General features: G+C 40.4%; 1 protein-coding gene across 3 annotated transcripts in view; it reads left to right on the top strand.

Moving 5' to 3' along the window:
• The window catches only part of LOC111863183 (arginine kinase), a 189,294-nt gene extending 176,777 nt beyond the window's left edge, over nucleotides 1–12,517 (top strand). For all 3 annotated transcript variants that reach the window (XM_023849251.2, XM_023849252.1, XM_023849250.1), the window contains exons 3-7: nucleotides 6,348–6,526; nucleotides 7,460–7,699; nucleotides 8,770–8,904; nucleotides 9,188–9,385; nucleotides 11,064–12,517. In XM_023849251.2, coding sequence (XP_023705019.1) covers nucleotides 6,348–6,526; nucleotides 7,460–7,699; nucleotides 8,770–8,904; nucleotides 9,188–9,385; nucleotides 11,064–11,213 — 902 coding nt within the window. In that variant the 3' untranslated portion in view covers nucleotides 11,214–12,517. The remainder of the gene's footprint in view (nucleotides 1–6,347; nucleotides 6,527–7,459; nucleotides 7,700–8,769; nucleotides 8,905–9,187; nucleotides 9,386–11,063) is intronic.
• The last annotated feature ends 4,193 nt before the right edge of the window (nucleotides 12,518–16,710 follow it).

Below are 16,710 nucleotides of genomic sequence, written 5' to 3'. Positions count from 1 at the left end.
TATTTTACACTTTTTAGGTCATATTTGACATAATTTTGGGTCATAAGTGCATGCATATATTTATAGTTTTTAGGTCGTAAAAATCCGGGCCCTAGTTATGAAGATCATAAACATGTATCATCAACAATTACAAACATGTCAACGCTGCTGATATTTAAAATTATGTGTGATAAATTGCATAGGCAGAATCTGTACCGAAGTAATTTCTTTTCCAAAGGAGCACATATGGGGGGAGGGCACGTGTGAAAATCAAAATGCGTCTCTTCAAAAGCTCCTCGCATTCAGAACGATATTTCTATTAGTGTGACTCAGAAGTCGGGAAACAACACGTTCCCGCGGCAACGAATACGCACGCGACTATAGAGTTACTATTCGAAACGGGGTGTTTCTGCGTGGTCCGTGCTGAGATGTTACAAGCAAGGAAGATAATCAGTTGTTTTGCCGGTTTGTACGGGAGGCTGTGAAGGAAAGATTTGCAAGTCCGGCTGTGAAGAGAAGACCTGAGCGTGAAGACGCCGTTGCCAGGCAACGGCTGGTGAAGAGACAGCAGGCCGGAAAAGGTTTAGCTGATGCTGTGATCTTTAAAGTGTGGAGATTAGAGGTGGCGCTGTAGTTGTTTGTAGTTCCGAGGGATGTGTTAACAGTGGTCGGTGTATCCGAGTGACAGCAGGCTGTAGTCACACCCATAACACGTCGCAATATTAAAGTGGCCTACAAATTGAGTCAGCTCTCATTTGAGGGGTTCCAGTAACGGATTCTTGTAAACGCAATGATGAAACTTGGGTTTGCCGGGTTGCATAAAACGAAGGGAATCGATCAGCTCAGGGCCTGTTAAATACTGAAGAAGCATTCTGCTAATAATGTTGGCAGTCCTGTGGATGGGTAGGGTCCCCACCATCTCGGAATGTGATCTCACTTATGTACAACGCAGTAGACTTCAATTGAGATTAGCCTTGACATCATCAGTACAGGGTGGTTAAAAATAAGCCCAGTGTCTTAACATAAATGAAGTTAATCCTGCGTAGTCTTTTTGTGGGTCTTTAGATTTAGAATGGGAGTTCTGGTTTTAGGGGATTTCCTGTTCCGCCATTTTAAGATATTGGATGAAAACGAGTTTGGTGTAAACCCATGTTGAAAATCAGTGTTTGCAAGGTCATGGCCAAAACTCCTGCATCATATTGCGTTTTCCTTAGTGCCTCCTGTCAGATACTAGGATAGTAGTGCCTGCAGTTAGGACACACCCCAATTCTCCTCCATTACAATTCCCTGTTCGCTGATTATCCCATCAGTCGATGTATCTTTCAGCCACTAAACGCAGAGTAATGCTTACGGTGATGGCAGGAACCAGTTAACACAGCCATTCTGTGGAAGTGTTACGGCACCATCCCTTCGCTTGATTGCAGCACCCGTTGAGAATTAGCAATTCGGCATTTTCTCTTCCCAGTGTGACGTCACTGCTCGCTAGAGTACGTTCCTTCCTAGTTTGTTAGTTATTGGAGAGGGTGGGTATCTCCATGCACTTAGACCAGTATTGGTCCATTGTCCTTCCCTCTATGATATTCTACCAGTCTCTATATCCTACCGATATTGGTGCGTACCATCAGTCCCAACCGAGCCAGCGAGTTCGGCCTCCACTAGCTTGGCGGTATCTATAATGCTTCCCCCATCTGTCAGAGGTGTTAGAGACTTCTTGTTGGGCGGGAAACGTCCTTGAATTTGGCTCAGTGACCTCCTTTGGAGATATGAGGTTCTTTTACGTGCCGTAAAGCTACGACACGGGACACGGCTTAAAGTCCCTCCCGGAGGACTTGTTCCCTGAATTTTTCCGCCCTTAAAAATTCCACGACCTCCGCCGGGTTTGAACCCGCGTACCACGAGTCATGAGGTGGGAACGTTACCTCTAGACTACGGATGCCGCTACGTTCCTTCCTAAGTACGAGGTCAAGCCCACAACAAGTGTAGTTACACTGGAATGTAATCTTTCGGTTCTTAAATGGAGTCATTGGTGTTAGTGGTTGTGATAGTAAACTGTTTGTTAGTCGTTTGTTCTTTTGTCAGTAGCTCAGACCGCGTACGTAACGCAATTGTAAGATTCATTAGTGAATAATGAATTGGGGAGGATGTAAAGCGAAGGATCGTTTCTTAATCTGAGGGCCAGGAGGAGCCATGGAAAACCGCGATAATCTTCAGATCGATTTAGTGGGTGTCCCGGCTGTGATTCGAACCGGGTTCCTCCAGGATTCAAGTTGGATAGATACTGCTTGTGCTTTCTTTGCTTGGCCCAACGTATTTCAATTACATTTTTTTTTTGTGTGCAAAGTCAACAGCTACAAGGCATAATAATAATTCGATTTAATTCAGGTTCGTGTTTATCTACGTGCAAACTTAACAGCACAGAGGCCAATCACAAAGTTAGCACGAGTACATAGAAATACACAAAAATAACGAAAGAGCAAAACACGACAGTCTATATAAAGGCAATATATTAATAATAATTCCAAGAAAAATTAAAGTTATCATTGACAAGCGAGAAAGATAAAATAAGTAAATTTCCAATGGGCATGCCGNAACAACAACAACAATAACAACAAGGTTATTTTTTACGTGCAGGCAGTCCAGAGGCCAATAACAGTCCAGTCCAGTCCTGTCCTGTCCTGTTCTCTTCTGTTCTTATTTGCGTGCTAACCCAGCAGCCTAAAGGCCAATTATAGAGTGACACGAGCGAAAGAATCAGACACAAAGTACAAAACAAGGCAATTTATAACATCTGAGTAATTATGATGACAGTAAAATAGTACTGTAATAATATCATCAAAGTGATGATAATAGAATCAGGTAATAATTTTAGAGGGGAGAAAGCAAAATACAACGAGAGAATATAATGATGGTGTTATAATTCCGAAGTTTCTGTGCGAAGTGTGTTGTCTTGACTTCTCTAGGCCGGTCTGAACGTGACTATGAAAGCTGAGTTGCATTCCTGGGGTAGCGAGGTCAGTGACTTAGCCGAATGGCGGAGCAGGTTTTTGCCTTCGTCTGCCGATGCTTTGGCTGAGTCACCGGATATGCTCATCTCTTGCAACCTCTTCACCCTTTCCGCCCCTCGTATGCTAATTTTCGTTAAATCACTTGAACAAGTCCATAGGTCTGCCGGCTGAAATTACTTGGGGAACATAATGTGCAGATGAGGAACCAAGTTTCACACCCATAAGCCATACTTAAACCACGGAGCTGAAGATTGCTGTCTTCTTGGGCTGTAACGCCGTGTAGTTTGGTACATATTTACCAAGAAATTGGTCTAATAATAGTTTTTCACAGTTCTCCTTTGGCTTGTGCGAAACCTTTTTAGCGGCAGATATGCCTCTGTGAACACTGACCAGCCCTACCCGGAGAAACTTAATAGAGAAGTACACAATTACAGAGTTCAAAGTGCCGGATGAATCAACTGTGCGCAAAAATTACTTGAAGCAGTGTTAGATATTACGATTAGATATTATTACAGTTGAAAGCATTAGAGATAAGATTCAAGGTATTTTGTGTGGCTGTTAATCCACGAAACGCATGACAGAGGGACTGTTTATTGCAATTATCATGGTTGGAGTCCTTAATAAGAATGAACAGTCTACCCCAAATCTTCTTGCCGTAGAGGAGTTTGAAACCACAAATAGCTCCGCAGTTTCCGAATTCTTTATTGATTCCATGAATTTACTATGGCCTAATGGCAATCAGTATGGCTTTGATCAAGCTTTATATTTTACACCGTTACTTTTTTTTTCTTCTTTTTTTCTTCCCCGAAGCGCTTTTGCAGGATCTATACTGTTCAGTTTGAGTCTCACTTATGTGTGGGTTACAGTAGACTTAACACGAAACAAAATTGAATTCACCGGAAAATGATAGTATTTTATTTATGGGATATTTGACAGTGCTATCTGTTGGCCTATGCCGATGATGTGAATCTACTGGGTGATAATGTAGATACCATAAAGAAAAACACAGACTTTAATTGACGCAAGTAAAGAGGTGGTCTAGAAGTAAACACTGAGAAAACTAAGTATATGTTGCTGTCTCATCACCAAAATGCAGGGCAAAATCGTGACTTAAAGATAGGAAACAGATGTTTTGAAAATGTGGCACAGTTCAGATATTTGGGAACAACGATAACAGATCAAAACCTGATTGAGGAGGAAATTAAGAGGAGACTGATCTCGGGTAATGCTACCATTCAGTTAGAACCTTTTGTCTTTTCGTCTGCTGTCCAAAAACATAAAAATTAGAATACACTAAACTATAATGTTGCCTATGGTTCTGTATGAGTGTGAAATTTGGTCTCTGACATTGAGGAACATAGACTGAGGGTGTTTGAGAACAGGGTGTTGAGGAGAATATTTGGACCGAAGAGAGATGAAGTGACAGGAGGTTGGAGAAAACTGCATAATGAGGAGCTTCATAACTTGTGCTTTTCTCCAAGTATAATTAGAATGATCAAGTCAATGAGGATGAATTGGGAAGGGCATGTAGCACGAATGGAGAGAAGAGGAAGGCATATAGGACATTGGTAGGAAAGCCAGAAGGAAAGAGACCACTGGGAAGACCAAGGCGTAGGTGGGTGTACAATAATAAAATGGATCCTAGAGAGATAGGATGGTATGGATTGGATTGATGTGGCTCAGGATAGGGAACAGTGGAGGGCTCTTGTGAACACGGTAATGAACCTTCGGTTTCCATAAAATGCTGGGAAATTCTTGAGTAGCTGCACAATTGGCGGCTTCTCAAGAAGGCCTCAGCTCTGTAAGTATGTAAGTATCAGTAGCTAGAATGGTAGAATGAGAAATGAATGATGAATTGGAAAGGATTTAGAAGGAAGCAGTTGTGGCCTAATCAAGGCACTGTCCAGGCATTTGCCCAGGGGGACCAAGGAAACCTGTGAAAAACAGGAGGGTAGTCGATATATCGGTCAAGATTTGAACAGAACACCTCCCCAGAGAGTGTAGATCCTTACCACTATGGCAGTCCAGATGGTAATTGTGATGTTGAACAAATATCAGCGAATTAAGATCTGTCGCATTCTTCCTTGGGTTCAGACATGCAGATGGGCACAGTACTCCATTCATTTACGCAGTTTGTGCAAAGAACTTGTTCAAACATGGCATTAACCTTCTGAAAATCTCATGAGCAGGCATATTCTGTGGTAACCAGATTGGAGGAGTGTATGAGTATTATGTTTTTGGACATGATCCATGCAGTTTAAATTTTTGCTGCTTCTGTTAGTAGTCCATATTTCGGATCTGTATGTAAATGTAGGTGCTGCCATAGCCTTAGAAAAGTTTATCTCTGTCTCTTCGTATTGATCTGCACACTGGTTAAATCAGTCCAGCTTCTCTTTTAAGGAATCTGAGTATGAGACCTGGTTACCAGACCTGACCAGACCAGACCAGTCCAGTGCTGTGCCCCCATCCTGGAGGGCCCAGTTTCTTTCTTGTCCTAGTTGTCCTCATATACACGCGTTGTCTTTCAGGCCCGACGAGACTCATCTTCCTGTTATTGGTCATTCTACTCTTCCTCTGTCCTCTGACCAGTCAGGAGCTAACACTCGCCAGCATGGCAGTCTGAGTCACTGGGTATTGGGCCCCACCGCCATGGCGAGGCAATAACTCTTGTGGGTTTTGACCACTAATAGGACCAGGCAATAACTTGTGGGGTTTGACCACCAATAGGGCGAGGCAATAACTTGTGGGGTTTGACCACTAATAGGGTGAGGCAATAACTTGTGGGGTTTGACCACTAATAGGGCGAGGCAATAACTCTTGTGGGGTTTGAACACTAATAGGGCGAGGCAATAACTTGTGGGGTTTGACCACTAATAGGGTGAGGCAATAACTTGTGGGGTTTGACCACTAATAGGGCGAGGCAATAACTCTTGTGGGGTTTGAACACTAATAGGGCGAGGCAATAACTTGTGGGGTTTGACCACTAATAGGGTGAGGCAATAACTTGTGGGGTTTGACCACTAATAGGGCGAGGCAATAACTCTTGTGGGGTTTGAACACTAATAGGGCGAGGCAATAACTTGTGGGGTTTGACCACTAATAGGGTGAGGCAATAACTTGTGGGGTTTGACCACTAATAGGGCGAGGCAATAACTCTTGTGGGGTTTGAACACTAATAGGGCGAGGCAATAACTTGTGGGGTTTGACCACTAATAGGGTGAGGCAATAACTTGTGGGGTTTGACCACTAATAGGGCGAGGCAATAACTCTTGTGGGGTTTGAACACTAATAGGGCGAGGCAATAACTTGTGGGGTTTGAACACTAATAAGAGTCCTCATTTTTGACCTCTTTGTGCTGTACAGGTCTTGAGAACCACGACTCTGGAGTAGGCATCTATGCACCAGATGCGGAGGCATACTCTGTTTTTGCTGAGCTGTTTGACCCCATCATTGAGGACTACCATGGTGGCTTCAAAAAGACCGATAAGCATCCACCCAAGGACTGGGGTGATGTGGACACGCTGGGAAACCTGGACCCTGCTGTGAGTATTAATTAAAACACAACTGCAATTGTAGTTACCATAGTCTAAATTGATTATACAAATTCATGAAGATGGGTAAGGTCCAGGGTATCAACACTGTGATGCGCTTTTGCCAGAAAATCCAGAAATAAACCTCATTCAGTTCACTCACTCATGGAGCTGAGCCCTTCCTGTGAAGCTGCCAGTTGTGCAACTAAGAAATGAACCTTTTAATATTAATGTATGATGCCTGTAGCATAGATTAATTTTCATCCTCCTGTCAAGAAGACACACCTGCTGAGAACTGAATTCTGTTACAGGGCAAATACATGCATTGTTTCTTGTTTGTTTAGATGAGTTAAAGGCTTCACTAATCGAGGAAAAAGAAATAACCGAACTAATTCATTCACTACATGGAGCAGAGTTCTCCTTGAAAGCTAGTAGTCGCTCAGCTAGTCAAAATATCTACCTGCTATGGAAGCCAGAAGTTCATCACAAGATGCCACTACTGTACTCAGTAAACTGAACACTCACAAATCATATTAAGCTTTTTCATTAATGTACTGTAAGGGAAAACAAACTTTGGAAAATAGTAAGAATGATGACTTGGGGATAATCATTGGGACAATTCTGATATTGGTTGAAAATGCTTCATGTGTAAGAGCAGCCCACAGGGTATTTTTTTTATTGCTAGTGGGGCGGGATTAAGTCCCTTGCACTGCAGCCACTTCTGGCCTATTGTACCAGCCCCACATGATAGGTGAGGGCGATTGTGGAGCAATTGGTGGAATGAAGATTGGCAGGGGAAGCTGAAGTACTCGGAGAAAACCTGCCCCAGTGCCACTTTGTCCACCACAAATCCCACTTGACCAGACCCGGGATCGAACCGCTTGAGCTACAGCGTGGCCAAGCCCACAGGGCAAGGATCTGAATGGTTGCTACTATTGTTTGTAGGGTGAATATATCATCTCAACAAGAGTGAGGTGTGGCCGTTCCCTGGAAGGCTACCCCTTCAACCCTTGCCTGACTGAAGCCCAGTACAAGGAGATGGAGGAGAAGGTCTCAAGCACCCTGTCCGGTCTGGAGGGAGAGCTGAAAGGGCAGTTCTACCCTCTCACTGGCATGACAAAGGAAGTTCAGCAAAAGCTCATCGATGACCACTTCCTGTTCAAGGAGGGTGATCGCTTCCTGCAGGTAGGTATGAATCTGGTAACACTATCACAAAAGAATCGACAGCATTGTTCCATATAGTGACTTTGATGAAGTCTTGTTCTGAAAGTCATCACCAAGATTTGTCAACTAAATATTCGTACATGTACATTCTTTTTGAAACTTGAAAGTATTTAATATGAATGTTTAAATGTGTTTTTGTAAACACTTAAGTAATTATTGACTAGGTTTACATACATGTATCAGGTAAGAGTACTGAACCTTTTATGGGATAAAGCACTCTTATGTTCATTTTACAAAGTACGGAAACTGAAATTAGTGGGGCTGTTATGTCCATGTGTCTGGCCTCATATCTTTCACCTGCAAACAAATTCTTACAATGTGGTATTTTTAATATGTCAGTCAACACAACAGTACCATAATATACAAATCAATACCATTGTGTTAGTTTTCATTTCTTGTGTGGAAGCATTTCTACATGTTTCAACCCTGCTAGGTCATCATCTGTCAGTCATGACGTGAGTATGTCCCTCTTTATTGGCTTGTTTACTGATATGGATCCAGATCAGTGATTTAAAGTTTTTTGTTCGGTTTACATATCATTTCTGTTCTGTTGTTGTTTGTATATTTGTTGTCACTGTAACATTTTTACCAATCAGTTGCATAGCAGTGATGGTGATAACACAGAGACACACAGAGTGATGAGAGGGATTTATGAGGTACGCCATTGAGATGGGCTGAGGTGCCGTAATGTACGTAACAAATTTCATAAAGATTGATTCAAGTATTGAGAAGTTAACTATTAAGGGGGATATGCAGGCGCACAGACACATGGACATCATGGCAGTTATGTAAACCTGCTTCTGTTTTCTCAAAATAAGTGTACTGAGTTAGAAAGAGAAATGACGTAACTTCTGTATACAGCATTTTTCAATATGATTTTCAATGTCCGATTTTGTGCAGTGTACTATTTTGAATCTGGTAAGTGCTCCAGCAGTAGATTTGTATCTGCAATGATAGTAACAGAGAATGTGTTCATCTTGCATTAAAGTATTATTTTATAGCCTAGTATTCTTTTGTTTTTCATGTTGAAGGCTGCCAATGCATGCCGCTTCTGGCCCACTGGACGAGGTATCTACCACAACGACGCCAAGACGTTCCTGGTATGGTGTAACGAGGAGGATCATTTGCGAATCATCTCCATGCAGATGGGTGGTGACCTTGGGCAGGTACGACACAGGACCACTACCATGTTATATATATATATATATAATGCAGATAAATTGAACAGAAGTCAGACAGATAATAAGGGTATCGTTTCTTATTTGATATTGCACTCCTCAGCCTGTGGGCCATCTGTCTTCTTCAGCTGAGTGCATGATGTCGATGTGGGGCTTAGCGGACATAATTAATTCACTTTGCAAGTGCACTGTACTGCAACTTGTAGTGCAGTTGTAACTCCCACATTTGAGTTACGTGTAATTAAATAAAATACAAATGTTAACTCTACAGGTGTACCGTCGCCTTGTGACGGCTGTGAATGACATCGAGAAGCGCATTCCCTTCTCGCATGATGACCGCCTGGGCTTCCTCACTTTCTGCCCCACCAACTTGGGCACAACAGTGCGTGCGTCCGTGCACATCAAGGTACCCAAGCTGGCTGCTGACAAGGCCAAACTAGAGGAGGTTGCTAGCAAGTACAACCTGCAGGTCAGTGTCCTGCTCTATAGAGTTCAAACAAGTGGGTCAGTGAGGTTATAGTGGTACCAGGCTTGGATTTAAACTAGTCCATTTTTGTTCTCTTGACATCTCCATGCAGAGGTACGCCATTCTCGGTGTTTCACTTGAAATAAAGCCTTAAACTTTAAAAACTAGATCTGTGATGCTTGGAGTCCTTCTTCTTCCATTTTCAAAACAATAGTGAAATTTTACTAATACAATCTGAAATATTTTATTTTCACTGAAGAATTGTATGAAGCTGCAAAATTTGTAAGAGAAATGTAGTATGAAAGGAAACTGTCTCTGTCTGCTTGATTGATTATTGATTGAATTCACACATGTTACAAGCATTGCTCCTGTGGAAAGATATCATGGCTTTCTTGAATCCCAGAATAGTTTACTATCAAATAACAAATCTTCAAGCACATAATTTTATTAAATCACTGCAGTAGCCTAGTCATGCTTGCGTGCTTAAGTGCACAGGATTTCTCAATAGAAACTGAAAGAAGGTAGTATGCAGGAGTGCACTGTCTTCTGAAATGTCTGCAATGATGTCAAAGCATTTTCTTTTTGATTGATTTTGGTTAAAAGTATGAAGATTTGGCAATGAAGAAATACAAATTTGCCAAAATTGTGTTGATTTCATGGTTCTAATTTTCAAAACTTAGTATCAGTTTTTCTACTTAAAAAATGAGATCTAAACCCAAGGTTATCTAAAATAGTACGTTTTAGTGTAAGAGATGTAATTAAATATCGTCATTGGTTCATTCTGACAGGTCCCTTCCTGGTAGGAGAGACCATGTGACATTTACCAGTTACAAATGTTTTAGATGATTATGTTTCGTCTCCTTGTTTCGTGTGGAGCTCAGTTTGGGACCTCATGGTTTTCAAGGAATAGATGCATGTCTCTGGTACAGGACCAGAAACTAGTGCGAATTTTTCTGTCTTCACTCACTTCAGAGAGAGAGAGAGAGAGAAAATGTGGCAAACAGCAAAAATTCTACTACTTCACAATCTGAAGGGTCCCTCTGCCAGCCTTCATCATTTCTATATGATCAAGTACAAAGGTGAAATCATTCTCATTTGGTGCTCCCATAAAAAGTAAGAATTGCAACCTTCATCCTAGCCATGCAGGCACAACTTCACAATTGGCCTTTTGAAATAAGCACAATATGTAGATTTCAGTAAATGAGTTAAAGTTTAGAAAGTATGATGAGCCTTGTTTGGGGAAGAGTGTGCACCGCCAGAGACGTTGAGGGTCCCACATTATCGAGATAGTCAGCTCAAAGGTGGTGGCAAGGTTGTCAGCCCTGTGCGCCGGCCGCTCTTTACTCCCCAGGAAAATTATTTATTTAATTCCTGGTACTCATTTCTATTAGAGATTGAGTTGACCCTAGGGCCATAGTGTGGCCGGAAGGATTAGGTCAATTGAAAAATCCAATGACCTCATTGGGCTTGAACCTGCAACCTTCTGGCTTGTAGCTCTTCTGACCAAGGGAAACAAAGGGTTTGATGGTACAATAAAACCCTCTTTTCGTTTTTCTCTCCTCACCCTCTCCATTTATTATTTTGTTTAATCCTTTATTACCTCCCCTCCCCCTTCCTGTTCTTCCTTGTGATCAATTTTGAAAGGACCAGTTCTCCATTGTGAGTTTTGAAATGTTAACAGGTCCGTGGCACACGCGGTGAACACACAGAGGCTGAGGGTGGTGTGTATGACATCTCCAATAAACGGCGTATGGGCCTCACGGAATACGACGCTGTGAAAGAGATGAACGATGGCATTGCTGAGCTCATCAAGCTTGAGAGCTCCCTGTAAACTGTGGACCAAAACACCACCACTCTCTAATACACTGTAATATTATGATATTCATTATAAGGCTTTTCCTCGATTCAAGGGAAGTGGCCAGAATCGAAAATTCATAAGGAAGTAAACCAATCTGCTACCCATATCCTCGTCTTCACATAATTACTGCTTCTTGTCTTCATTTTTCTATATCTTTGAATTGAAAGAAACATTACCTTCTGTTCATTTAATGCCAATGTTGATTTTTAAGAAACCGGGACAGTTGAGGAAATTTTTATTGTTCAAGAACCAATTGAGGACTAGCATGAAAGTGAAAGGATAATGTTAATAATGTTAATCAGTATTGTGTAAGAAGTTAATATAATGTATAACATAATGAGCAGTTATGAAGCTTTCTGTACAGTTGGTTTTGGTAACTATATACAGTCCTCGCCCAACATGGGAACAGTTTGTGACAGCAATATTTCTGCAATTTCAAATGACTGAAGGGATGGATGTTTTTTCTTGATCTGTTATTCCAGCAGTGTTCTTTCTTCCATTACTTTCCTTCTCAGAGGAAACTTTGTAGTTCATTTATGCCTTTGGATGTTGCAACATCCGGTTGTTTACATCAATTCAAGGATGTGGGGTGCGAGATGTTTTCAGATGTAGATCATAATAGTTTAAAAAAATCATCAAAAGATTTCATTGTTGCTTATGTTTTAAACTAGAAGGGAGCTAGAAGGTTGCATTGGCGGCAGACATTTGTCTGTTCCAGTCAGAGCAATTCAATATTCCACAGTTATTAAAATAGCACAACAGCCCTTAAGGTGAATATGTAGTTGCAGTACTGTACGTAATAGTTCCTCTCGCTTGAATTGGGGTGTTTACTCTTCAAGGCAATGCCTTGCTCCTTTGGGCTGTCACTGTTACTGATGCAGGCTACTCTGTGTGGGTTAATGGTAAGAGTAACTGTAGCTTGTCACCTGACACCTTCGCTCCCTTTTGCATTAAGTTTCATGCAGTCACATACACAGTAAGCTTAATCACATGATAAGTTTATTCGGGAAGCTTTATTTTCATTAATTTTGAATGTGAAGAACAATAAATTTGAATTCGTTCAGCTGTCTTCATGCTTCTAGTCCTTAATTGAGAAAGTATATTACATAATTTTGCCATTTCATTGAACAGAAACTGAGACGATCGAGAAAGACATGAGACTATCACAAGTGCACCGAGGAATAAAAAGAGTACCATTCCCAAAGTATGATGCAGTTATCAGTTCCACTGTTTGAATAAACAAGGTGAATAAAATTAATAAAGAGATGTTAACATATGCTAATTGTTTGTTTAATCCAGTCCTTCATATGAGCGAGAGAGATATTACAAAACTGTGACAAATATATTCGGTCAACAAAATAAATGGTCCTTCCATGATGATAAAAATTTCATTTGCATGCCAAATTTTCCAGTAATATGGTATTAATATTTGGTATAAATTTGTGAATTTCAAATAGAGCCAGCATAGAGATGGATCAGCCAACAGTTAAGCAATAGATTATTTTCCTCGTATTATTCATGTACATTCAATAACTGAAATTATGTTTTCCAAGTTTGATGGAATATTTTCCATGAAGTAAGCTAGTACCCTCTGAACTTAACTGTATTTCAGCAATGGAAATTAGTTTCCATAAAAGAATGTCAGTATATGACATTTAAATATTCATTAAATACAGGAGCAACGAAACAAATTGTAATTTATAAAGTGAGGTGATAAAGACTGCTTGGCACTTCAGCTGTTGCCATGTGTACTTCAGTGGACCAGTATCTTGGGTAACTAGCTATAGCATCCTGTAGACATTTGTTCATTACATAACCCCAACATGACAGTCAGCAAGTCAGATACTGGAAACAGGCATAATTTGAATTTTAGAGTTTTAGTTCTAAGAAAAATCTTATATGCTATGCACAGCTATGCACAAGCACAGTTTGTGTTTCTCTTCACAGGATAGTAATAAACAATAGTGAGTATGTGGATAAAGAAGAAAATTATGGGTTTTGCACATGAGGGATGTACTGGTATCTTCTAGCATTTTAGTAATGTTACATAGAAGTACCGTATTTACGCATGTATAGGCCGCGTGCGTGTATAGGCCGCAGCACAATTTTCAGACAGAAATTATAGAAAAAATAATTTTCTTCGAATATTATTTCAGGAGTAGAAATTATTCCGAAATTTGGCAACGTTAATTTTTTTTTAAAATGAAGTGTGATTTCGAATATTTCAAATATAAGCCGCACCCTAGTTTTCCTCTTGAATTTTTGGCAAAAAAATGTGCGGCCTATACATGCGTAAATACAGTATTTCATGTTTTGCAACAAGTGGATGAGTAGAGGACAGACAGCCTTGTTCATGTCTCCACCTGAATTTTTTGTTTTATGATCAAAATTACTACAATATCAATATTATTGACTGACAGCATTGGATGCAAGAATGACTGCTGAGTAATAAATTGAAAAGGATTTGGAAGCAAGTGGCCATGGCCTAATTTGAGGAATTAGAGGGTTTGAGTAAAACTGCAGAAAACCTCAGGATGCCTGTGATTTAAGCCAAACAACTCCCAAGTACAAATATGGGGTTTACCACTAAAATCCTGCTGAGTATTGGGTTACTGTGTTGTGGAGGAGGGGATGAGATATAAGGAAAAATGTACTCCCAAAAGAAATATACAGTGGGTTCTGCTTAATTGGGGGCAACTGTCTGTCTGCGGTAAATCTTGGAGAATGAAAACAAAGCAACAACATAGCCAGAATGTGCTTCACTTATTTGAGACACCATGCCATTTAATTGGGCCAGTAGCTCTCACATGGCGTACTTGTGAATATTATGTCATCAGTGAATTACTGACATAGTAATATGAACACCTAGCTGCATTCACTCTCAGGCTTGCAGTGACTGTGCTTGTGAGTCTACACTGGTGTGTGCAGAAATGTTTCCATTTACAAATTTTAGATACCTCACAGCAGTGCATACAAGAGACATAGCAGAGAAAGCTGGAATGTTTAAACCTATAATTGCATGCGTTTTACAGCAGTGAGAGAACCTGAGAGATGAATGGACATTATGCCATGGAAAACAAAAGTGTGTTAGAGGAGTTAGCTAAAAAGCTGGGTCATAATGATTTAAAAGAAACAGATGGTTGTCGCAATGGAAATTCATGTTTTGGACAAAATTCAAGGACAATACTGATGCTGTAAGTGCTGAATAATGGAAATTAGAAGGCTGTCAATCTTCTTTGTGCAGATATCGACAGTGCTGATGAAAGAGATTTATTTTATCTTGTCATGCTAGACGGTTCCCCAAACTGCAAACAGTTCTATCTGCTTTCAAGAAAGCAATGGATTGTGTAATTGTGTCAGGCTGTTCAAACATGTCATGAATTGTTAAACATAAACTGTTTGTTTTTGGTGGTCTTTTTGATTTAAGGGGATTAGTGTGGATAGTTTACCAGCTCTGTACTACGGTAAAAAGTGTGTGGTAACTGAAATTTGTAAGAAATGGCCAGTGAGTTGGGACTTCGAATTGCAATAGAAATTGAAGAAAATTGTACTTGTACTTGATGACTATGCCACACCCTTATTTAGAGTCTCTGTAAATAACCACCTGGAATTCCTGTCTCACAACACCACATCCCTGGTATAGCCAATGGACAGGGAAATCGTAAAAAAAAGTCAGAAGACTTATGTTGCACAAAGCTGATAAACTACATGTTTGAAGCAATTCAAGAAAATGTAGTAACATCATCAGCTAAGGAGGTCAGTGCAAGGACAAATATTTTATAAGTGGCACAGTTTATTGCCGATAGTTGGTGAAACGTAAGTACCAAGACCAGAACTCTTTTGCTCACTGTGGTTTTAAATAGAAGCTGAATAAGGCCAATATTTAAAATGAAATCTTGGAAATACACGTTGGGACTTAATGAAGAGTTGCTATGCACTGAAAATAGTTTTCAATTCATTTTTGGTTTTCAAAAATCTAAACCCTCATTCAGAATTGAAATACAAGGCATTTCTGCTGAATGTGGCAAAACCCTGGGCAGCAGACACAGTCTTAGTGTGACCGGGCCGTCTACTCCCACCCCATGCAGGCCTCATTTTGACCCCCCTGGGCGACTCTCAGGTGATATGTTGAAACATACCCTCGCAAAAATTGTGAAGAGTGAACATTTCACAGGGAAGCATACTTCTAGGCAATGCCATGTTTGTGCAGTTCACAAGAAAAGGGGTACAACTGTCTATATTTGCAAGTTTTGTGTAATGCCACTTCACAGAGGGGAATGTTTCGAGAAACATCACACCCTCAAGCACTTCTAGGAGCACTGGTAAGTATTCTAAAAAATTTTTAGTTCATAAAATTAATTAGGAGATTTTATATTAATTTTTAAAGTGAACAGTGCACAAGTTATGGTAGTAGGTAAAAAATGCCGGTACCCAGGGTGATTTAAATATTTAAATTGCCAGTCTGCAAAGTGCTAAGAAGAATATACAATTTTATTTTTTTGGGGGGGGGGAGCAATATTTATCTGTGATATGCACAGATTGTTTCAGCTTATGTGAAGTCAGTATTTCTGTTACTCAGTAAACAGAGAGCTTACCTTTTGTTTTATGTACATGTACATGTAACTTTTTGTCCCTTTATGTGCAGCTACATATATTTGGGGCAGTCACTTAATTGGGACAAAATACTCTCGTCCCAGTGTGTCCCAGTTAACTGGAATATGCTGTATTTTTGTTAAGGACACCATTTTTATATCCATTCAATGAGATGGGAAAGTGGTGCTGGAGAAGTAAAACTCAGGTCTGCAGCTGTTCTTCAGAATCAGAAATGTTTATTTGATAGCCAGAGTTTGTCATTAAGTGATCATGTTGTGCTTGAATTTGTTTTGTTAGTTTGTTGTGTCTTAACCCCTCCCTGTTTATATCCCACATTTCTATATCCAGTCCCCTTCTCTCTCTCTCTTGTAAACCTATAAATGGCCTTGTAATGGAATCTTTAAGCAAACCCTAGACATAATTCAATCCTAGAAGTGGGTGGGATTTCTTTCGTCACCACTATGTACCATGGTTAGAGACGATGATTTGAGGTGTGTGATTTCTTATGAATATATAAAAGCCTGATTCATTGGAGACTGTTAAATGACTGAGAATTGCTGGATACAAATCCTGCTTCATGTTTCGAAGGTATGACTGCCAGACCTAGTTACTATGAATTTGTCACTGGTACGTCAGCCAGTGAAGTAACCAGGTACCTGCAGCATGACCAGGATTTCACAACATGGACAGGAGTTGCATATTCAACCACTACATTCACATCAGTAATCAAATGCAACTGCACTTTGAACCTGGCTGTTATATTATTTTTGACTTTAAATGTTACAGTTACAACTTTAATTTTTTTTTACATCTTCTCACAGAACCGAAGTACCCCGTTTGTGCCGTATGAGTAAGGTCGTCATGGCCAAAGTGCCCT

Source organism: Cryptotermes secundus, unplaced genomic scaffold (assembly GCF_002891405.2).
Source record: "Cryptotermes secundus unplaced genomic scaffold, Csec_1.0 scaffold501, whole genome shotgun sequence".
Taxonomy (NCBI): Eukaryota; Metazoa; Arthropoda; class Insecta; order Blattodea; family Kalotermitidae; genus Cryptotermes; species Cryptotermes secundus.
The sequence above is the reverse complement of the archived record's forward strand: the minus strand, read 5'-3'. Positions and strand labels throughout refer to the sequence as shown.